Below are 24560 nucleotides of genomic sequence, written 5' to 3'. Positions count from 1 at the left end.
AATATATGCATAATATTAATTACCAGGCATGGCTGCTCACACATGACATCCTAGCAGCTGGGCTGAAGTAGTAGGATTGCTACAAGTCAGAGGTCTATCTAGGTTATAATAGTAAGTTCCAGGTCAGCCTGGGCAGCAGGAAAGAGACACTGTCTCAAAAAAAAGCACATAGGGTGAGATTACATTTTGGAAATCAGCAGTAACATAGCTTAGACTGTGGTAAGAAGGTGACAAAGAGAAGATGGGATCAGAAATGACAATGCCTTCCAACTTTTAAAGGTGGGGAAAAAAATTTAAAAAAAAATTAAAAAATGGAAAAAAAAAGAAATGACAATGCTTAAAAGGTCACCTTAACCACTGGGCATATTTGCTAATTTAGCATCTAAAGAAAGGTCTGTAAAAATAGAAAATCATATTTCACATCTACTTCCGACTCCCTTCTTGGAAGAAATGTAGCACAGACAGTGAACCAAGGTAATTTGTCCACTGCTTTTTAATTTCTCAGGTTAGCATACAACCGCCCTGGCTTTACTGAGACAGAGTCTCACTTATATAGCCAAGGCTAGCCTAAAACTTAATAGGCAGCCCAGGCGCGGTCTCAAATCCACAGTACTCCTGCCTTAGCCTCCTGAGTACTGATTACAGACATGAGTAATCACACCTAGCTTGTGCCTACCATCTTGAAGGCTCAGGCTAACAGCTCTAAATTAGCCTCAACTACTTATAACTAGAACATGGCCGACCAGTGTGTACTCACAAATCACAACCACCACCTTGCCTTGCCAAAGATCATTTCTCAGAATGATGTGAGAACAGACCTCATACACAAAGGAAAATCTTTTTTCTTTCTGCTATCTCCCAGAAGAATTTCACCTTATTTTCATTGGTTTTAATTTTTGTATTCTAAAATTAAATTTCTTTTTTAAGTCCATCTCTAATGCATTCCTCAGTACAAAACCAAAAAGCTATCAGGTGCTAATGGAGTAAGAAAATAAAAGGGTTTATTCTCCTAAACTTAGTCTCAGACAAGTACATACTTCTCTAATTAGGAACTAAAGAAAAAGAGCATTTAAAAAAAAAAAACAAGCATGCCTTTAATCCCAGCACTCAGGAGGCAGAGGCAGGTGGATCTCTGTGAATTCCAAACCAACCTGGTCTACAGAGCTAGCTCCAGGACAGGCAGGGCTACACAAAGAAACCTTGTCTTAAAAATCCAAAACCAACCAACCACACAAACAAAAAACAAAAAACCCACAAACATGAAGCTAAGCATTCCTGAGTCCCAGTATTTCATCACTAGAACCACAAAAACCTAGTATATAAAAGCAAAAGTTGTCATTCTTTCTTCCCTTCAAAATTATCAACATTACCTCTCCCAACACATGGACGGCTTTTAGGTTTACCAGGAAAACTCCAGCTGTATTTTTTTTTTACATTCATTGAGTTATTTGGGGTGTAGGGTAGCACTGGTGTGTCCATATGGAGATCAGGGGACAACCTGTGGGACTTATTTTTTCCTTACACCTAATGGGCTCTGAGGATCAAACTCAGGTTGTCAGGCTTCGCAGCAAGCATCTTTACCCAGTGAACCATCTCAACTGACCTAAACCACGCTCTTTATTTCTTTTTCTTTTTGAAGACACCAGATCTTAACCTGGAGGGAAAGTCCTATTGTAATTCCTATGGCATATTTGAATTTAAATAGTCAATAGATTAAAATACCAGTCTCATGACCACCACACAGAGCAATTTGGCCAGGGGTTATAAAAGAAAAATATAAACTCTGAAGGACAATTGGGTACCCTTGATATGAGGTATAATTTTTAAAAGGCCTGTCTTGGTCAACTAAATATCAGAAAGCTGAAACACACATACAGATCAGGCAGGCCTCAGCAACTCAATTTTATATTAAAACCTCATCTCCCTTGGATACTACGTAAGATCTTCCTGACAAATTTTTGCTAGTTTCTTGATGCAGGAAGTACTGGCCCCCAAAACTCTGGCGACCAGTTCCCACCTTAAAGCTATATGATGAGGGGCTGGAGAGATGGGTCAGGAGTTAAGAGCACACTGGCTTTTCCTCCAGAGGACCCAGGTTCAACTTCCAGCACCCACATGGCAGCTCATAACTGCTTGTAACCCCAGTTTCAGGGAATCTGATATCTTCACACAGACATACATGCAGGCAAAACACAACTGCACATGAAATAAAAATAAATAAGTTATATTTATTTAAAAAGCTACATGATCAACTTTCTTCCAAGCCCTGGACAAGAGACGAAAATCTCTTTACATGGAGTTTTAAGCAGCCAACTTTGACATAAAAAGTAGAAACAGCAAGCACCTGAGCTTTTCTTTACTCCACAATCTGACAACTCTTAATAACGACACAGATAATACTAGGTGGCAAAAGTCATCTGATGACTTCCTCATTTTCACTGGAACAGGGACAGTGTGGCAAAGCAGGTGATCCCCATGATTGAGGAAAATTAAAAGCAAAGAAGAATCTTGTCCCCAAGTCCTACCCACAACAGTGACTAGGTACAGCTTTACCTCTCCTCGTTGAGGCCGCACATGCGAATCCGGTCAGAACTGGTCCAGTTGTGCACGCCGCTGTAGAGCGGTGCTGTAGAGATCATGACAGCCACTCACTGCCAGATAGAATCTGCTGCGGCCACTCCCCCTGGGGAAAGGAATGCCAAAAAAATTAAAAATGAGAACAAGCATAGCTACTTTTGCCACCTTTTACATGGAAACACTTAAATTAAGGTAATCATGGCATCGAAATGCTAAAGTGATCACTCTCCCAAGCCAGCCTGCTATGGAAAATGAAGGTCCAAAGAAGGAAAAGATCACACTAGTTTTCCAGTAATCCACATTTCAGGATGCAGACGAGGACACCGTCAATCACCCTGAGTGATTTTTAAATTATCTTCAAAGACACATATGCTTGAATGTTTTGAGGAAATTCAATCTACTGCATACAGTTGAGGGACAGTATATTGTCAACATACATGTAGCCCAAGCAACCCAGTCAGAGTGCTGAATCCATACCTGAGCAGCAAGTGCAGTGAAAGACAACTGGGGGTCTTTTTCACAGCTGCTCTCTAATCCATGGATAGGGAAGGATCTGAGTGACACAGCCAATTTAAGCTCTCCAGAGGAAGCACACACTTTCTTTATAAGCCTTTCAAAAGTATTCTGCTCTGCTTCCAAGTTGGTCACGATGCAACTATGGAAGGTGTGGAGAGCTCCCTCCAAATTAGGTGCAATACTCCTTGTACTCTGGCCACAAACAAATGAATAAAAAACAAGCCTCCATCAAGAACCACGCATTTCTGTCCTTATCCTTTCCTATTAGTCTGTCTGCCCTGCCATGGCTTACTAATAACCCTTTCACGAGCCAGAGTCTATTTGTTATTGACAACCACTGCACAGCCATTTCATCTCTGACAGAAAAGGGAGTATCGAGAAAAATAGCCTCATTCAGTAAGCCTGCTTTGTTAACCTATTAGCTAAAATCATCATTCACCAAAGTTCAACTGAACAGAGCCCTATGGTGATTAGAATTTTCTGCTGTTGTCTGTGTTGCAAAGTCACAGTAATGTACAATCATATCAGAGATTTGCTCCATTTATCCTCTTTTCAATTTTCACAAATTGCTCATATTCAACATAATTCACTTACTCATTCAACAAACATTTGTCCTGTGTACTAGGGATTCAACAACTAAAAAAATCTGGCAAAATTCATACCTGTAGAGTGCTTACATTCTGGAGAGGTGGTGACAGGAAGGACACTAAGCATATTAAATTTTTCTGTCATAGTACATCCCAAGCTACACACCATAGACTAAAGAGCATGGGTACAATGTCAGGGAGAGTAAGTGGAGGGGCTGATTCACAATAGGGTGATCAACATAGACCTCACCAAGAGAAAACATTTCAACAACCTAAGGGATATGAAGGAGTGAACAATGTAGATACCTACAGGGAAGAACATTCCAGACAGAGGAAAGCCAAGTTCTCAAAGCAGAAGGCTGCCTGTTCAGAGCAACAAAAAGCCAGGAAATCATCACGGTTGGATTCAAGGAAGGTGGTAAGGAAAGAAGAGTGAGATGTATCTCCCCACTGTTATCTTTGACTTCATCTTATCTTATCTCTGCACCAGCCAAGGGGCTCTGTTGTCCTGACCCCTTTCCTTTATACTTTCCCTGTCCTGCCTTTCCTGTCCTGACCCCTTTCCTTTATACTTTCCCTGTCCTGCCTTTCCTGGCTCCGTGCTAGCTGGCTTCTGTGCATGTGGTCCTTTTGTTATCCACCCCAGAAACCCGGGTGTTCACTGAAGATGAGCTTTCCCCTTCCTCCTTCCTTTTCTTCCTATCTCTTCCTCCTTCCTTTTTTCTCCTTCTTGTTCTCTCTCTTCCTCTCCTTGCTCTCTCCTCACTCTCATTCATCTCTCCTATTGGTCTCTCAGATGTCTTGTGGCCCCTCCACTTTTCTGACAACTCTCTGAACACAGCCTCTTCCAATTTCCCGTCCTGCTTGTCTTCTCAGACTTTCCCTTACTTTATCTCATCCTCAGCATTCCCATTTCTTCTTCACTGTAATTCTTCCCTTCCTCCCTCCCTTGCTTCCCCTTTCATTCTTTCTCATCCCCACTTCTCCACCAACCTTCTGCTTCTTTCCCCTCTCATCTTTCAGTCTATCTCCCCTTCATTCTGGGTCTATTTCTGTGTTTCTCCTTGCTGGGTATGCCAGCCTTGCCCTTCATCTCTCTCAGCAGTCACAATTCCAATTCGCCCCTAGATGTACATCTATTTCTCTAATCCTCTCCTCTCTCCATAGGTCTAGACCAGAATTCCAGATGCCAGCAACTTGCTGTTAACTGGATGCTAAGTCCCGCAAATCCACCATATCTCAAACTTGACTCGTTATCTGTCCCTATAAATGTACTCCCCAGCCCATTCACCGTGTCGTCACAGCATGCTTCCTTAGTTATTAGCACCACCGTCCTCTCACTTGAAATGTCTTCAACTCATCTCCCCATCACCCAATGACATCAGGTGTCAAGTCTAGATAAAGCCATCTCCCTTTCTCTTTCTACCCCTCTTGCCTCTGCCTTCATCATCTCACCCCAGGAATATTATTCTGGTCTCTTAACTGCTCTCAGCATCCCATCGCTTGATTCCACAATCAATTCATCTTCTGAAATGCTGCTTCGATCAGACCTCCCTACTCTAGTCAAAAGCCATCAGAATCAAGCTAGCACTCAAGCCAGAATTCTTAGGACAGCCTTCAGGGCCCTTAGGACCTGGCCTCAAACCTCCTCTGAACACTCTTCTGCTTTGTCCTACCCTTTGCCTGCCATCCATGCCACTCCCAGCTCCTGATCATCCAGTTTCAGGACTCTGCTGCTTCTTCACTTAAATGTCATTGTGTCATTCCCCTAGCCTCAGCTCAAGAACCGTTGACCCCTCCCATTCTGGTTCTCCTCAAACATTTCCTTCTTTCCTCTATTCTACCATGGGTTTTCCTTTGCTCTGAGTTAGCAGGGGACATGGCATGTCTGTCTCTCCACCACACAATCACTTATTAGACTTAAGGAGTAACATCCTTTTTCTGTCTTTAGTTTCTCTGCAATGTTTTACCCACAGTAAGGATGCCTCAGTAAATCCATCCTACATGGGACTGAATTCTAGATTATAACTGAGGTAATGACCCTGAGAAATCACAAGAAGCAAAATAAACCAAACTGAAAAAGTGACTACTATATGCTTGCTTGCTACCAAAAAATTCCATATATTATCTATAGTACATCTTTCAAGGCTACACCAGTTCACTATCTTTGCCCTGTTTTGTACCTTGAAATTGCAAGCAGTTGATGGGTATATAAACTCTGTCACGACCCCATAAAGTTGGGATTGACCTCCTGCCCCCACCTCCCCGACTGTGGAAAAAAAATCAGTCTTACCTCCATTTGCACTCCTATTCCCTTACTCCATATAAACTTGTGGCTTTTGACTTTTTCTTTACACTAGCTATAGCATATATAGCTTTCTCATTAAAAAAAAATACAATCTTTAATATGTGCTCATTTTTCAATCTGTTTAGAGAGTCACAGTGCTTTATGCTTCCCTGATAGCTATCTATTTGGGGGGAGCTTGGGACAGGGTTTCTCTACAATCCTGGCTGTCCGGGAGTTTGTTCTGTAGACCAGACTGGCCTCAAACTCACAGAGATCCACCTGCCTTTGTCTCCCAAGTGCTGGTAGTAAAGGCATGTGCCACCACCACCCAGTTTGAAGATTATCTTTTAACGTTACTAACGTTAAGGTAATTTTAGAAACACTTTTAACAAAGACCCCATCTGCTAAACATAGCAGTGCATGTAATCCAAAGAAGACTGAGAGTTGAAGGCCATCTTGGGCTACATAGGAAGAACTTGTCTCAAAAAAATGAGTCCATGCCCTGAGTATTCTTGCTAATGAAGTTTTAGTCATTTGTTAGAATATCTTAGAATATCCCTAGATTAAAAATAAATGGTTTAGTCAGGTAGTAGTGGAGCACACCTTTAATTCCAGCACCAAGGAAGCGAAGCAGGTGGATCTTTGAGTTCAAGGCCAGCCTGATCTATAGAGTGAGTTCCAGGACAGCCAGAGATACACAGAGAAACTGTCTCTAAAGAAAAGAAAGAAAAAAAGAAATAATGATTCTGCTTGCTGGCTAATTCACCGGGTATTTTTCATCTTCTCTAGGAAGTGTTAGAGGAATCAGACAATGGAAGGACTTACTCTTGCTAAAAGATAAATTTCAACACCATGTATAAGCTTTAATAGCTACCTAAGTATCTGAAGGCAGCAGCTATGTCAGTGACCACATGATTTTCACTCAGAATTATTTGTTTTTTCAAAAATTATTTGCAGGTCTAGGACAGAAGTCAAGGTGGGATTCCCAGTGCTTGGAAACAGAGCAATATGCCAAATATCACCGAGATAAAGAGTTTTTAGGCTCAACAAAAACATAAAAGAAAAGGTAGAAGCAAAAAAAAAAACAAAAGCTAAAAACAAACATGTTCATGATGTAGCGTATGACAACCTAGAGAGCAAAACTGACACCCGAAGCTTGGAGGATATCGTTTTTAAAATTTAAAGGTGTTGGATCATTGGAGCTGGAGTCAGAGAGGTGGTTGTAGACCACCTGATTTGGGTGCTGGCAATCAAATTTGGTTTTCTGTAAGAGTAGTACACATTCATGACCATTGAATCACCCAGCCCTCTAGCTGTCATGAAATCTTGAAGACTAAACACCCTCTTAAATCTTGGCCCCGTAACTTTCCTCATGATCTTAGTAGAGCAGCACTCCTGACCATCTGAAGTCCACTGCTGCTAATTAACAGTAGTCGTTGTGCTCAAGGGGTAGAAAACAGCAGACACACAGGCAGGATACTGAACTAAGTGGCCTACATAAGAAGGCAAGATTCATGTAGCAAGAGAGGAAGCCAATGGTAGCATCAAATGCTGCACTAAAAGAACAGGCTTCTGCCGGAAAGGAGGATCAGGACCAGAACAGTCAATGCAAACCAGTGTTTCCCAAGCCAAGATCACTGAGAAGCTGGTTCCAAACAGTATCTTAGGTCTCAGCTCCACATTTTCTGATTCAGTAAGCCTAGGTCTTTGTTTTGTTACAGCCCTGTCCAATCAAGTTAGTGATCATTCACTATAAAGCACACAGGGCAGTGAAAAGGAAAAAAAAAAACTTACCCACATTGCTATTCTTATTCTCTCCCCCTACTTCTCTCTCTTTCTTTGCCCCCCCCATAAGAACTATTATATAGAAGGTGAAATTCCAAAAAGAAACTTGGAATAAACCTGGTAGTCCCAAATAAATGACCAGGAATCACAGACACAAGGATATAAAATACCTCAAAGGATTTTCCCAGGTGTCACAACCATGTAATTGGTAAGAACAGCTGGATGAGCCACAACTCAAATGCTGGTCACTGCCCAGAAAGCAATGAGTGGGACCACTAGTCTCACTATGGGCAAAGTAAACTAGCCTCACTTTGGGCAAAGCAACTCAAAAGTCTTATCTAATTCGTGATAAGGACAAAGAACACGTTCCACGTGCCTACATAAGAAGGCAAGTGTGTATGAAAAATAGAACGTTGCCACCTAGAAGGCCTATATAGATAGAAGAAATAGACTGACTGAGATCATAGGAAATGTATCTAGCAAATAGGTTGCATAAAGTGTGTAGTCAGAAGGCATAAAAGAGAAGCCCATGACATATAGCAATCAAACGGGAAAAGTGAAATAGCGGAACCTGAACTATTTCACCATCATGGGCCAAACTGAAATACTGTGGGGAAGCACTGTAGTTTTTCAGAAGAGGTTAGAGAGAATGCATTATCAAAACAGGGAAGAAAAGGTATATATAGCAAGTTCTAGACCAAACAATGGTTGGGAGCACCATTGGCAGCTCTAACATGCAAAGAGTTTACAAAAGGGTACAATTTTGTTTCGAAATAAAACAAGTAAATTTCACAACAATTAAAAGCAAAAGCATGGTCGTCACTGCATTTGAGTTAGAGAAGAACATGGAGGGAGGTAACAGAGCAAGAATATGACAAATATTTTACACTAGAGTAGATGATTTGTGTTAGGTTTGTGTTTGTTTATCAATTTGGAGCAGTTTTTGTTTTGTTTTGAGATGGGGGTTCATGTTTCTCAGGCTGGCCTCAAATTCATTACATAGCTGACTCTGGCCTTGAATATTCAACTTTAAGCCTGGCCTTAAATCTGTTCTTGTACTATAGGTGTGGCCAGTAGACAATTTAAGGAGGAGGGTTGAGTCAGTGGTGACTAATGAAGAAAGAGAGCTACTATTCCAATAGAAACACAGAGCTGCCGGGCGGTGGTCGCGCACGCCTTTAATCCCAGCACTTGGGAGGCAAAGGCAGGCAGATCTCTGTGAGTTCGAGGCCAGCCTGGTCTACAAGGGCTAGTTCCAGGGCAAGCTCCAAAACTACAGAGAGAAACCCTGTCTCAGAAAAACAAAACAAAACAAAAAACAATGCAGAGCTTTGGACAGGGTACCACTCCCATAAGGAAGAAAAAACTTGAAAACTGCAATGAAGCAAGAAAAAGGCTACCCCTACTATCCCTCCCACTTTTGGAAAAGCAGCATCACTGCTCTGCCTCCTTCCATGTGTACTGAACAGGATAGTAACATTTATGTTTCCCATTCATTACATACCCCAAACTTTAACACCAATGAGAATGCATTCCCAATTTAAACTGTTCTGTTTTAGTGATTTCCCATGGGAGAGCATTCTTATATTCTGCTCCCTGCCCCCTATATCTATATCTCCTTATCTTTTCTAGCTACTTATCAACTATCAGTACCTGAAACTCAAATAGCGTAGACATGTACCAATTGCTTTACTGTGCTTTCCTTCGTACAAAGCAGGTCCTTCTACCACAATATATGACAGCACACACACAAAGACCAACTAGAAAGTATCTACTCAGTAATTTAAACAAGGGAGGGGATCTTTTCTGTTGTTCATTTTGTCTGACTTAATGTATTGTAACACTTCCTAGCTCCCTTGATTTTTTGTCCTATCTGAATATTTCCACAGGTGTCTACTACCAGAGATCTGACTTACAAGGCATATTGCATCCTCTTCCAAGATATCTTAATTTTTGTATTTAACAAGAAGGCTAAGGAATTGCTTGCATGTGATTCTAGCGTGGATACCTTCAAACTACTTGGGTACCACCATGTTTGAAAATTGTGCCTATAAACATTTATGAGGCTGGATACAAAGGAATGTTAACTGTCTATTAAACACATGGAAGCTTACTCATTCCAATGCATTTAGTTCCCTCCAATGCAGTCACCTTGGGAGGCTGGATAGTCATCTCAGTAACTAGACGATCAAGGGCTTACAACAATCTACAGCGCTCCCAAGAGTACTAACATGGAATTCTAAGAGCATTCTATACACCCTTTCGATATCTTCACTAGTGTAGGTGCTAAATCCCATGCTTTTAGGGGTGACAGGATATTTAGGAACATCCAAATCCACTCAGGACCAAAAGTGTGGAGGTATAAACCTAGAAGTTAGGAAGGTTAGGCAGGAAAATCTCTAGTTTCAAGCTATCCTGGGCTACATAGGTACTTCAGAGACAGCCTGTTACACATAATAAGACTCAGTCTCAAAAAATGGAAAAAGAAAAAGAATGCCATCGTATAGTAAAATTATTAAATGGATGCAGTACAGGACTCACAGCCTAAACGGTGTCAGAAACCTTAGAGAACAGTTCCCTCCCCCATTTCTTGGCCATCATCGCATGACCATCCTACTATGTCCACTTCTAACTACATCTGCCAAATAACGAAGAGCTGAGCATAACACAGAAGCACTTACAAGGACAAGAGGTAATATGTTGAGGATGAGTGAGCCGAAACAAAAGTTTTCATGGTTTCCTTACATTTTCATACCATGAGATTATTTTAGTTTGTCCACAATCTGCCTTGATTTTCTCCCCTATTATTCACAGCATTCATTTTCATTTCCTGCTATGAAGAAACTGGTTTATTCTATCTAAGGAAAATATATCAATGTATTCAAAGCTATATACTACCCTCAGGCTCTAGCTATAAGATTTTCTACAACTGGGGCTAGAAGATGGCTTAGCAGTCATCTTCCAGTGGACTGGAGTTCCTTTCTGAGTACACATGTCAAGTGGTTCACAACTGCCTGATACCTGCATCGCAAGGGAGTCCAGTGCCCTCTTCTGTCCTCTGCAGGCACTGCATTCATGTACATGCATGCATGCATGCATGCACACACACACAGAGAGACACAGAGAAAATAAATCTTTAAAAAGATTTTGTACAACTTTTACCTGTCAGATAGCTAGAAAACTTAAGTCAACATTGTGAAATTAGTCATTTTAAAACGCAAAGCCAATTCACCAAGATATCGATGCAAATAGAGACATTTTGAGAGACTTCTAATTTTTGTTAATCAAAAAATAAGAGTTGGTTTTCCTCCATCTTGATCTTCAGCAGGACCCTGAGAACATTTACTGTATCTTTCACACTCCCAATATGAAGATCTGAATCACTTTTGCAATGCTTCTATGTCCTTCCTTTCACAGACTATGACAGTGGCCCTCTGATGTCTCCATCAGTATATTGTATTTATGACATAGACTTTTCCATAGAAAGAGGAATCCTCCTCTTCCAAGTTTCACTTTTGTAAAACTCTCCAAATCATGCACATACACACATATTTGGAGAGACCACTATCAAGTTATTTTTTTTTCAGTTCTCTTACCAGAGATGAGACTCTGCTTTGACTACATATAGATCATGTATATAATTCATCTGAATCTATGTTTCATTTTTATCCCTTTTATTATACAGTATTTACTCAAAGGATTTCAAATTCCATAATGACTCACTCTACTACCCATCCATAGGTTTACTGGCCCTATTCCAGTAGGGTCTAGCATGATATAAGTCACATGACATGGGATCAATAAATAGCTTGCTAAACTATCAGAGAAAACCAAATCTTTTCTGTATTATTATTATTATTATGTATACGACATTCTGCCTCCATATATGCCCGCACGCCAGAAGAGGGCACCAGATATCATTACAGATGGTTGTGAGCCACCATGTGGTTGCTGGAAATTGAACTCAGGACCTCTGGAAGAGCAGCCGATGCTCTTAACCACTGAGCCATATCTCCAGCCCCACCTTTTCTGTATCTTACAGAGATCAGGCACCCCAGAGAGAAAATATTAGTTAAGTTTGGCATAATGGTGCATGCCTATAGTCAACGATAGTCAGGAGACTGAGGCAGGAAGATCACTTGAACCCACAAAGTGCAAGACTAGCCTAGACAATACAATGAGACCTCGTTTCAAAAATAAAACAAGACAAAAGAGGGCCAGTGAAATGGCTCAATGGATTAAAGCACTTGCCACCAAACCTTATGACCTGAATTTGATCCCTGGGACCCACATGGTAGGAGAGAGCCATCTACTACAAGCTGTCATGCACATGCACAAACATGTGCATACGTATATACACACACATGTGCATACGTATATACACACACATGTGCATATGTATATACACACACAATATACAAAACAAAACAGCACTAGATGGAAGTATTCCTTTTACTGCCTTGCTCTCACATCAACTTTCTTCCTGCTATATCTCTATAATAAAGACAATCACAGAACTAAAATAAAATTGTGCCAAGCAAAATAATACAAGCAACTATCTCAGTGTGATAGATCCACAGCTAGTTTTTAAACCCAGGTGACTTATAGATGTGTGTTCAGGGAACAACCATAATATTTGCCTAAACAGAATGAAAATAGGCAGGTAAATTTCAGGGGGTAGGAGAATAGGTAGAGAATAACAATGTGTTTTCTAAGTCAAACAGAAATTGTTAATTTGTCAGCCAATCTGCTGTTTTCAATTGGCCTGTCATCGGCCTCTCCCTATATTGGCATAGCTAACAGAGACTCAATTGTTGACACCAAAGTCCATTCCAGCTGCACAGAGGAGATCTACTTTGAAGGCAACTGTTTTTCCTTTGCCCAGAAGTTTGTTTTGGGGAACTCAGTGCTTTCTTCAGCATTATTCTCTCCCATTCAATCATTGATGAGCATGTTTATCATAGAAGCACATCAGCTCCAGGTTCTATCAGCTTTCATAGAATTGCCAGAGACAGCTAGAAAGTCTAACCAGCCATAATTTAACACAATAACCATTTAGTGAATGCAGTATTTTGGGTTAGAGACATGGCTAAGTAGTTAAGAGTATGCATTGTTCTCGCAGAGGATCCTAGCTAAGTTCCCAGTACCACCATCATCATGTAGCTTCATGGAATTTGATACCTCTGACCTCCATGGGCAGCTGAACTCACATATACATACCCAAACAACACACACGCACACACACACACGCACACACACACACACACACACACACACACACCACTTAAGCACGATTAAAAATAAAATAAAGGGGACTAGAGAGATGATTCAGTTCCTAAGAGCACTGGATGCTCTTCTAAAGGACCCAGGATTGATACCCAGCACCTACATGGCAGCTCACAACAGTCTTTACCTCCAATTCCAGGACATCAGGCATGCAGGCAGTGCACAGACATATATGCAGGCAAAACACGCATATACACAAAATAAAATTTCACATTTTCTTAATTAGTGATAAAAGAAGAAAAAATAAAATAAAATTTCAAAACAAATAAAAGGTGAGAAGAGATGGTTCAGCTGTTAAGAAGATTTTCTGCTCTTGCAGAGGACCCACATGATCCCTCACAACCATCTATACATCCAGTTCCAAGGATTCTGATGTTCTCTTCTGATACCATAAGCACCTGGCATGCATGTGGTGCACACACATACATTTAGGCAAGCACTCATACACATAAAATAAAAACAAATAAATCTCTAAAAAATACTTTAAAGTGGTTATTTGACAATACAGATATGTAAGAATAAATAAATAAAAAGTGATATCATATACACATACATTCACCACACATGCATATGTGTTTAAGGTCCAAAGGTCAATGCCAAATGTCATCTTCAATTGCTCTCTACTCTATTCTTTTTTTTTTTTTTGGAGAAATTCTTTCACTGAACCTAGAAGTCAGTGGTAGACCCAGAGATCTGATTGTTTCTCCATCTCCAGCCTCAGGGTTACAGGCACATCACAATTCCCACATTTTACATGGGCACTAAAAAATGAATTCAGGGTTCAGGAGGTGGTGGTGCACGCCTTTAATCCCAGCATTCAGGAGGCAGAGGCAGGCAGGCAGATCTCTGTGAGTTCAAGGCCAGCCTGGTCTACAAGAGCTAGTTCCAGGACAGGCTCCAAAGCTACAGAGAAACCCTGTCTCGACAAAAAACAAAAAAAACAAAAAACCACAAGAAATGAATTCAGGGTCTCATACCTGAGCAGTAAGCACTTTACCAACTGGACCATTCTTTTTTTTTTTAAATAAAGGTTACCTGCAGCCCAAAAGATCCCTTAAAGTTTCAACTGGGTATACAGTCCTCAATTCCTCTCCTGAAACAGTAAGTAGTGTCATGGTACACCTGTTAAAGAAACTACCACATTCACCTCAGAGGTAGATGCAGCAATGAGTTAAGGTATTACTTCCTACCATGTAGTAAATGCTGAATGGATAATAATTAAAACGGATTGTAGAGAAAAAGGACAAAGGGCTAAGATACGAGGAGGGGGAGGTAGCAGAATGAATTTTTGTTCTCACTCTGCCACTGTATATGGTAAGCAATCATAAGACACAGTAAGAAATTTAAGTTAAAAAATAGATCCCATGTATTAAGTACATTAACAGTTACTACATACATTTTATCTTACATAATTCTAACCATCCTATGATATTAGTATCATCTCCATTGTCTAGATGAGAACACCGAGGCCCAAAAAAGTTAGTGACTTGCTTCCTGCCATAGTGCTAGGAAATTGAAGAACAAGGAAGAACTCTAACACAGGTCTGTCTCCAAAGCAGTAAATTAATTAGGACGCAAGCTCACCTGGGCATGGTAGAACCAAGTTCAACTGAGCATAGACTCTTCATGAGAAAATATATTCAACCATCCCATAGATCCGAGTATTCAGTACATCTTCTCCCTGGGATAATATTTGTGTATTACACATTTCACAGAACTTGGAAAAATAAAAATCTTATTGTCCTCATACCCCTTCACTGAGAAAATTCTACTGTACCCTTAAATGAAACCAACACTATGAAGTAGGGAGGTTTTGTTTCTTAGCAGTAAAGAAGCCTCAAACACAAAGCTACCGCTCCATAAAATTCAGTCCTTCCCAAGTCAAATTCTTTAACTCCAAATGAAGTCACACTTTGCCTTACCTAATTCTTAAAATTACAGCATTTTACAAATAACAAGCTGCATCTTTAAATTCATCACAATTTATCCAGGAAAAATACAACCTTACATCTGGCCTGCAGTTTACTTAAAAAAAAAAAAAAGGCTGGGCATAATAGTGTTCACTTTTAATCCTAGCACTTAGGAGGTAGGGACACAGGCAGGCAGATCTCTGTGAGTTCAAGGACAGTCTGGTCCACATAGACCCTGTCTCACAAAAAAAAAAAAAAAAGTAAAGTCTAAAGTATTCTTCCCTTGAAGTTCTTTTCCCTCTCCTCTACCCCGCACCACATACACTGAAGTTTTTTTTTCTTCCCTGTTCCTTAAATGACCCATTTTTACATGTTTTATGAGGAAAGAGTTGCTACCACTTTACAAAAAAAAAAAAAAAAAAAAAGGAAAACTACAAGAGTTTATTGGGATTAAGTTTTCCTCTTGACCAGAACACAACTTTCGTTCACTAAAAAACATTTTCAACATAAAAGACCATTTTAAAGTTATGAATAGCAGAAAGGGATATGATTTAGAAAGAGGATGATTTCCTACATTTTACAAACTGGCATGAATAATGCCTAGCTCATGTAAGAGATCATATAAAATACTGCCCTGGAATCCCCTAGTGACAGAAAGGTAGATTACTTATTTCCTCCCTCCTTAACTGTTATGACACTAAACACTGAAGCAGACACAGACTCAGACTGATTTCCAATGCTAACATTAAGAAATTTCCTTTCTTTAAAAACAAAACCCTCAGGTCGAATTGCTCCCCTTTCCTTCACATACTCCGCCAGTGTTTTCTCCCCCCTTTTCAGCTTACTTAAGTAACAATGTTCACCTTGCATAGTCTCTCAGTTCCCCTCTAGTGCTCATTTTCCCACCCAAACTCAACATGGGATTCCTGCCATGGTTTCTCAGAGGCTAGCTGGCCCTGGGAAAAAGCTCTGTGCACCTAATAACCAACCCAATCAGTCCCAGGCAGCTCCACCTAGAATTCACAAACCAGTGTAAATGTGGTCCAGTCAAATCCTGATTAGATTCTCTTCTTGATGCCCTTAACTCCACCCTCCAATTCTGACCCAAGACTCACAGGTCCCTCTTCTTTCTCCTGTTTGTTTCACTCTGGAATTTCCATCACTCACCTCCTTCTATCTAGGATTCCTCCCACTTACAGACTCGGAAAATTGGTGTATTCCCACTTTCTCCTATTCTCCATTCTACTTGACACCAAGACTCCCTTTCCCCATACAGAATCCTTATATTCATCAGGATCTCTGAAGAAATGTTTCAGCTTAATCCCAACCCCATTTCCTGGGTTCTTCCATAGCAGTGGCTATGACAAGTGAGTTTTTACACTCCTCAACACCAGTTCCATACAGCATCTAAATGCTTCTCTCCTATGGCTCTTTATTACTCTCCTTTTCTTTCACATTGTGGATTTTTTTTTCTGTTTCAACACTGAGGCTTGCATGCAGGCCATCACACATGCTAGACAAGCACTCTATACGCCCAGCCCACATTGTGCATTTTACATTTTTAGCATGTATACTACCTTTACTTCTTTATGGAAAATATATTTCTCTCTAAATGCCAGTTTCTCCCTAGCCCTATTTTTATCCAAGATCTTCTTTCTTGCTCCAGCAATTCTAGCACTAAAGTGTAAAGAGCCTTAAGGGTTCCTCAAACTTTCTTTGGAAAATATTACCCTAGAGATTTCAAGGTACTGCTTTCTCCTTAGTTAGACCTGACATGGGAACAGTGACAGACACCTTCCTTTCCCCTTTCACTGCCCTACCGACCCTCTTTCTGACTTCTTTGGTCTTCTTTCTAGTGAGAAAACTTTTTCTCCTATGATTCTGTTTCTCTCAGCAAAGCTCTTCCCTAAAGCTTACAGTGCAGATTAATCATGTCATAAGATCCCCTGCCACCTTTACCAAGCATTTACTTGCCTGTGTAGACTGCATCATGAATAAGGCACACATACACACCCACTGAGATGGCTCCTTTGCTTACCAAGAGCCTCTAAGCCAGTGAGAAAGAAAAGGATCTCCTCTCCCTGGGCCTCCTCCTGGGCAAATCAAAAAAAAAAAAAAAAGCCAGATCCTTAAGAGTGCCCTTGGTGCCACCCCTATTTCTTCTAGAACTTCCCTCTACTTTGAACAGTACAGACTTCAACAGCAAAGCTGGCTAGGACTCACTTAACTTTCCTTTGCCCTATCCCAACAATTAACCATGCCTTCCTTATTGCTCTGTTTCAGAGAACTAGTTTATTTAATCCAGACTTCTGCATCCTTTCCCTTTCCTCTATCAAGTGGGTATCTAGTTCTCTTCATCTCAGAGTCAGAACAAAAAGAAACTTACATATACTTCCTGCAAATCGGGTAAGAGAATCACCCCCCCACACACACACACACAGGGTTTCTCTGTAGCATTGGCCATCCTGGAACTTGCTCTGTAGACCAGGCTGACCTTGAACTCAGATATTTGCCTGCCTCTGTCTCCTGAGTGCTGGGGTAAAGGCGTTTGCCGCCACCACCACCACCCAACAAGAGCCAGACTTTTAAAAGTCAGTTTTAGAGTGACTTTCCCCTGATTAGTCCAATCCATATCATAGCTCCTCCCCCCCCGCCCCCTACCCCGCCCCCGTCTCTCGTCTCTCTTTTCAATGCCTGTGTTTAAGTGTATGTGAAAATCCCTTTTAAACAAAGTCAGTGTCAGCAAGCCTCTGCTAAGACCTGTGGCTCTCATCTCCCAGAAAAACCTCAAGACAGTTTCCTCAGGCGCAAAAATTACCTGCTATCAATATCCTCATAAACTACACAACATGGCCATGTCAGTTCTCAAGTATATCATGGAACTTCAGACTCTTTTAACTTGACTCACTAAGTCCTCATGGCTCCATCAGTCTTTCCTGCTACCTTCGCTACCCTGTCAAAATTTTACAGGTTCCTCTTCAACCATTCACTTCCTTTTGGAGCCTCTGGGTGACTCTTGGAATGGGATTATCTCATTTAATCCCCAGTGGAATCTTGTAAATTTCTTCCTGCAGACTGTCATCTTCAGTACCACATGGTGACATCAAGTTCAATTTGAATACCCCAAAACTCTGCCCAAACATCCTTGGTTATGCCACCTACAGTGACCCAGTAAGAAAGGGCCCTCAATTCCAACACTCAAGGGCAGTACAGACTAAAGAGAATAGCACAAGATGGCCACTAAAAAAGATAACTCCCTTCCGTCCTTGGAATTTTATTATGAACCTAATCAACTCCCAACTCCAAATTCATGCCCCATTCCTTTTCCCACGAAGTGTTTCTGCAGTGTGATTCTGAGAAATAGTCTTCTAAGTTGAAAGAAGCATGGAACTAACCCTTGAAGCCTTCAAGTGTACCCCAGAAGTCTGATCAAAGCTATTTGCAACTGTACTTTACCCCTGTGTCATGGGGACGACCTCCAAGTCGCCTTGAAAGTATTCATCTCTGACTTGCTTTACAGGCCCCCTTCCCACACTCATGCAAAAAGCCCCAAAACGCTGGGCTAGAAGAATGCTCGCCAAGTGAAGGCTGTCCTTACTGCCTACTCTAGAAAACAGCAAGAATGAGAAAGTATCACCACGTCGACAGTTTGATCAGGCAACCTTGAAAATTTCAAAACAATGCAACAAAAACAGTGCTTCTAATACAGCGAGGAGAGGGGAGGCTCAGAGGAACAGAAGGGCACCCCCACCGGCCTGTGGTGCTGGGCCTCCTGGGTTTGCAGCGTGCTTGCCTCCCGCCTTTCCCCTCGACCACATCTTTCGGTACAACAATCTCCTGCACCTCCATAACACGAAAACCCCAGCCTTGGTGCGGCCGGCTCCTCCCAGCCTTGCCCGGACGTCCCTCTGGCCCAGCCTTCCTCTCCGCGGGACCCTGGCGAGGAGGGCCCCCTCCACCGTCCAGTTCACCTCTCGATCCCTTTCCTGGCCTCCGGGCGCCCCTGCAGGGCTCCGTCCCGAAACCGAACCTCCGGGAGCCAAGCCCACGAGGCCCGTCGCGGGACCCACCCCCCCTTCCTTCTCCCTGCACCTCGTTCTCCACGCACCGGGCCCCCGGGGCTCCTCGTCGTCGTCGTCCTGGCTCGTACCGCCCCCCCCGTCGGGGACTCCACCCCCAGCCTGCCCCCGCCCGCGGAAAGGCCCCCTCCCCACCGCGCGCCGCCTGTGCCCTCTGCCCCGGCACGGGACTCTCTTTGGCCTCGGTTCCCCGCCCAGAAGCGGCGGCGGCGGCAACGGCGGTGGCGGCCCCAGCAGGAGCAGCAGCAGCGGCGGCGGCAGCGGCAGCAGCGCCGCCCCGGCCCCGCCCCGCCGCCCGCCGGAGCCCCACGCCCCGCCCGCCCGCCCCGCCGCCGGACTACTCCCCCCCCCCCCCGAAGACCACCACTAAGCCCCCCCATTCCCCGGCCACGGTCTGCACGAATCCAGCTCTGCTGGGCCTGCTGTCTGTTCCTCACGCCCCTTAGGAACCAGGGTGGGGGAACCCTGGGGTTCGCGGCCATCCCTCTCCCTCCTTCTCCAAGGGCTAGGGGATTGCCCCTGATCCCGAAATTCGGCCCCGTAACCGGAGCCTCCCTCCTTTCCAGCCCTGGGCTTTCCTCTCAGACCCCTTGCCTCCAGGCCTGGCGCGAAGCGGGTTGAGGGCTTGCAAACCGGGTCTCCCACCAGGCTTGCCGGGGCCAGTATGAATTGCCCCCATCTCATCCTCCTTCAATTTGAGCACCCTCTCCGCCTCGCCTGGCCCGGTAGCCCCCGCCCCTAGAGCGAGGGCAGCGGAGCCTGGGCGCTCCGAAGTCATCCCCCGCCTTTTTTCCAGGGACTCGGATAATTGCCCCTGCCCCCATCACAGCACTCCCACTCCCGAACCCAGGCCCCGCCGCCACCTAGGGGTACCCCCATACCCTACGGTTCCTGCACCCCAGAACAGGGGAGAAAGCAACCCTGAGAGAGCACCCGTCGCACCTCCACCTCTAAGGTTGGAGGGCATTTTCTCCCGGTCTCTTCAAGACTTCATCACGGACACCCCCCCAAAAAAATAACAAGCCCTTTCTCGCCCTGCCCTATTGGCCAGGTTCCCTTCGGATCGTCGGATCCTTGGATCAGGGTTTGGGGCCAGGTAGTTCCAAGACCGTAGCCTCCACCTCCCTTTCTGTGGAGTGGGGTAATTCCTATGGTTCCCCCCACCAGTATCTACCGACCCCCGTTTCCATGGAGACCCCCGCCCAGCCGAGAGGAAGACTCTCTTGGATCGTGGTGAACAAGTCTCACCTGGCTAAAAGAGAAGGAGATCGAGAAGGGGATAGGGCAGGGCAGGGATGGGGTACGAAGGTGGGAAGTGGAGGGGAGCTGTCCCGAAGGGAGGGGCGAGGACAGAGAGAGCTCTAGGGAGCTCTACGTCCGGGGACACGGAGAGGACGGCGCCCCCGGGGGGCAAGCGGAGAGGTTGAGGAGAGGAACGGACAGGGTTGGGGAAAGGCTTAGGATAGAAAGAAGCGGGTGGGGGAATACGAAAAAGCCGGGGAGTCAAAAGGGGTGGAGGGGTTGGGGGAGAGAGAAAAAAGACGCACCTGTTCCCGGGTCGGCTCCGCAGGGAGGCTCAGGCCGCCACCCGAGCTCCCTCTTACCCTCTTTGAACCACCACCCGCCTAACACTGCTGGGATCCGATGCCCCCCTCCGCCCCTTATCGCCACCGACCTCCTTCTTCTCTCACGGCGGCGACGGTCGGACTCTAGGAACTGAGAGGAAGAAGGGAGGGCTCAGCAAAGCCGAGGAGAGACAGAGCCACACACTGGCAGCGCCGCGGCGAGCGAAAGAGTGAGGGGGAGAGCGGTGTGTGTGTGTGTGTCTGTGTGTGTGAGCGAAGCCTGGTGGAGTGGGTGCCGGTCGCAGGGCTCGACGGGAAGTGGAGTCCGGCCTTGTTCGCGGGCGGCGCCAGCCAGCTCTGCAAGATACTACAACTCCCAAAATGCTGCCTACACGGGGGGGGATGGGGAGGAGGAGGAGAAGGGAGGGAGCAAGCATGAGAGGGAGGGACTAAAGCTGGGAGCGAGCGGCGGCGAAGGGGGCAGAGCCAAGCAGCCCCGGTGACACTGGGAGGGGAGGGGAGAGGAGGAGGAGGAGGGGATCGCTGAGAGAACCGAGCGGATTCCGGAGAGGGAGGCAGTGGTAGCTGTAGCAAGCTGGGCAAAAAGATAGACTCCCAAGAAAGGCGGAGGCACGCAATCCGCGGGGCTCCAAGAGCTCCACGCCCCCCACCCCGACGACCCTCAAGAGGGAGGTTGAGGAAGAGAGATGGTCAGGGCGCTGAGGCCAGAGGGGTTGGCTGTCTGCCTTCCTTCCAACGTTCTCCACCTTATGCCCCGACCTGACTTTCTCAGGCCACTAGTGGCAGAACCAGTGTGCAAATCACTCTTTGGACCATCCCCAGACCTCCCCTGCCCCGATACCACAGAGCACACGTATTCAGTCCCCTTTTCCCAGGAGCCCGAGGGAGGCTCCCCTTGCAAGTAGGGTGTGACTCTTCCATTCTTCCCGCACCCCCCCCCCCCGTCGTCGCCACCCTCCATCTCCTTCCCCGGAACCCTCCCCGAAGCTGGGGCTCGCCTTTCTCTCCCCACCAGGAAAGAATCCCTCTGGGGACGACAACTCACCCCTACTCCCTACTCTTATACTGGGCCCCAACCCACCAGCATCCCCTTAGCGTTGTCCCCCTCACCGAAGTAATAGTGGGGACGACCGGAGTTGAACTGGTGTCTACTTTTCCTCTGACACTAGCTGTCCTTCGCCACGCCGACCCTGTAGGAAGACAGAGAAGCACGTTAATGCTCCCGTAATCCCACCCTCCACGTTCGAGTCCCCACAGAAATGGTTCACAGCAAAGAGGCTGGCAGTGGAAGTGAGCTGAGAGTAAATCCCAGTCCTCAAACCCCATTCTAGCCATGAAAACCCAGGGATCCGTCCTTTTCCTTAAAAGCCATCAAAGAGCTTGGAAGGGAGGGTTAAATTATCTAAACCCCAATGTCCACACGACGCCAAGCGACGTTACCTCACACGAATATGATACAAACTACACTATCCCCCAAGGGAGGGAAAGTGCAACCCCCGACGCCTTCCACCCCTCAAACGCATACCCCTGGGAGCTTCAGATGGCCAAGGATGAGGAGGAGACGGAAGAGGTGCTCAAAGAGTGAAAGGATTGTGCTGGGGAGGGTCCGCGGCCCCCGAAGAGCAGAATCCATATGCTAAGAGGTGGGTGGGGGGTGCGGCATATTGCAGACGGCGTCTTGCCTCAGTTTTCCGGGAATCGCCACGGACCACCGTCTAACACTGGGAGTTGCTTACCAGTCAGTCCCCTAACCCCATTTGTGCGCATAAGGCGGCCGAAGCCCAGCCGGGAAGCCCGGGCACAAACTCCGCGGAAGCTGGCCTTCGCCGCCGCCGCCGCGCTGCCTCGGGCCTCCCACTCTCCGCTCTCGGCCCCGCAGATCTACCTTCGCCCCCGGCCGAGGCCAGACCCCGCTTGCAACTCCACGCCCCTACTCCACCCCCTGCTCTCCCTCCCCTCGCCCTCTCCTCGCCGGTCGGGCCCAGCCCCTAGCGCCGCCCCGCCCTAGCGCTCGGTCCAGAGCCCAGCAAGTGCCCCGAACTCGCCCCCCGCCCCCACGGCCAGGCCAGTCAGGCCAGGCCTGCTTTCCCCCCTCCCGCTGCGCCCCGCCCCCCGAATCCACGTCCTACTTCGCCACCCAATTCGGCCCGGTCCGGGTTCGGCCCGCGCCCACGCCACCGGAGTCCGTGGTTCGGTCCGGTGTCCGGTCACCCACCCCGCCCTTGCCTGGGTGCCGGCCTGCCTGCCCTCGCTAGCCCGCCCAAGCGCGCGGTCCCGGTCTCGGTCCGGGTCGGGGTGCCGGCCTCGGTTCTGGCGGCGTTGCAGCGTCTCCACGAGGGCTCGGTTCACTCAAGATCCGAACCCGCTCAGGGTGGGGGCTGCGGAAACCAAGTTTCTTTATCCTCCCCCCCCAACCCCCGCCGCAGGGCCACGCCGTTCCCGCCCCCGTCACAGCGCCCCCTTCACCTGGGCAGAGCCCCCTGGCTGCTGTCGCAACTTTGCTCTTCTGCACACCGCCCGGGAAGCGGGCGAAGCGGGAGTAGGAGGGAGGTGGCGGGGAGGGGGGTGCTGGGATCAGGCCGCTGGGCTCCGGGAGGACACGTGGGGGAGGAGGGGGGAAGGAGGAGGAAGAAGGGGGCGGGCCTGCAGTTCTCGGGGCTCCCCCCTACCAGCCCCGGGGAAGCCGGAACCTCGCCGGGCAGCCGCAGACCCCGCACTGGCCACAGGGGAAGAACTGAGCCACCTTCCCCAGCCAGCCCTCTGCTCCAGGAAGGGAGGGGGGGTGCCGCAACGCCGTTCGGGGTCGGAGAGCGATCGTTTTTCGCTCAGGTTTTATATGTAACACGCTCCCCCCGTTTTTTGACTCGGTCTATGTAGGAGGGCGGGGGTCTTGCCTGAGGGGAACGCCCCCGCCAGACACCCCGCCCTTCCTCCGGCCCCCCACCCTTGGCGACCTCCGTGCGTGGTTCTCGCGCTCCAGAACTCAGGCCGCGCACAGGCGAAACCCCAGCCAGGGCGCTGAAGTGGGACAGGACAGGTGCTAGGCAAAGGAAAATGCCTGGTCTCATCGCCTCATCTCGCGACTCCCGCTTGGCCCACTCTTCGTGGCAACCTTCCAGGCTGCAAAAACCTTGGGTCACCCTCAGTGGACATCCCTAGCTTGGGTGTGGAAGCATCTGGGTTGGCGGGGAGACCCGAGGGAGGAAGGAGGGGAACGAAAGGTCTATAAAGAGGGAAGCTTTGCAAGTCTTAAAGAGAAAAGCCTGGCTAAAAGAGTACCAAGGACTTCGTGTGTGCTTGCTTTTCCCCTGGGCTCTCGAGCCACCAATCTGAGCCCCCTGACCCTTCCCCTTTACCCTCAGGACTGCCTGCTTAGCCGAGGGAATAAATCCTTCCTGTGTTTATATCGCAGGCCATCCCTGGCACTTGAAGGGCTTGGAAGCTTGTGGTCCACTTTCGAACTCTGATGACTTTAACTCCAGGGAGAGAGGCTTAGCGACGGAGATGAAGCTGCTGCTGGCCGGCTTGTTTTCAGTCTTAAGTTGTTTCTTAGTAGCTCCAACCCTGAGCTTGCGGTGAGGACTTTGAAAGTTTGTCTCAACGCGGAGGGAATCAGGAGAGATGCCCAGCAGTTCCTAGAGGATTCTAAACAGAATGTGAAATAATGTAACAAGAATCTGGAAAAATAATCTTTATGTCCAGATACATTGATATTATTTACTATATATTTATCTATGCAAAGGAAACTGGGGGATCATTTGAATTAAAACAAAACCCTACAAGATTGATATTTTTCTCTTCTCCCTACCCCCTCCACATACACCCCCCACTCCCACCCCTCTAGGCCTAGAGGTTCCAACTCTAAACTAAGGGGTGAGTGTTTTTTCTTTGCCTGGTAAAGATTTCACAGATGGCAGTTGAGACTTGCCTGCTATGTTTCCCTCACC

General features: G+C 46.2%; 1 protein-coding gene across 6 annotated transcripts in view; it reads right to left on the bottom strand.

Annotated features, from left to right (window-relative positions):
* The window catches only part of Bcorl1 (BCL6 corepressor like 1), a 68157-nt gene extending 44959 nt beyond the window's left edge, over window positions 1-23198 (bottom strand). The window contains exons 1-4 of one of the 6 annotated variants that reach the window (XM_087902934.1): window positions 23080-23198; window positions 21724-21803; window positions 14623-14719; window positions 2554-2683 (exon numbers count right to left, since the gene is read on the bottom strand). In XM_087902934.1, coding sequence (XP_087759060.1) covers window positions 2554-2639 — 86 coding nt within the window. In that variant the 5' untranslated portion in view covers window positions 2640-2683; window positions 14623-14719; window positions 21724-21803; window positions 23080-23198. Of the gene's footprint in view, window positions 1-2553; window positions 2684-14622; window positions 14720-20702; window positions 20889-21723; window positions 21804-22349; window positions 22500-23079 lie in introns of those variants that run through there. The other 5 variants (XM_087902933.1, XM_087902936.1, XM_087902935.1 and 2 more) reach the window with 5 other exon arrangements.
* Window positions 23199-24560: the final 1362 nt, after the last annotated feature.

The sequence above is a fragment of the Myodes glareolus genome, chromosome X, assembly GCF_982192425.1.
Source record: "Myodes glareolus chromosome X, mMyoGla1.1, whole genome shotgun sequence".
NCBI classification, from domain to species: Eukaryota; Metazoa; Chordata; class Mammalia; order Rodentia; family Cricetidae; genus Myodes; species Myodes glareolus.
This window is presented reverse-complemented; position numbering and strand designations above follow the sequence as displayed.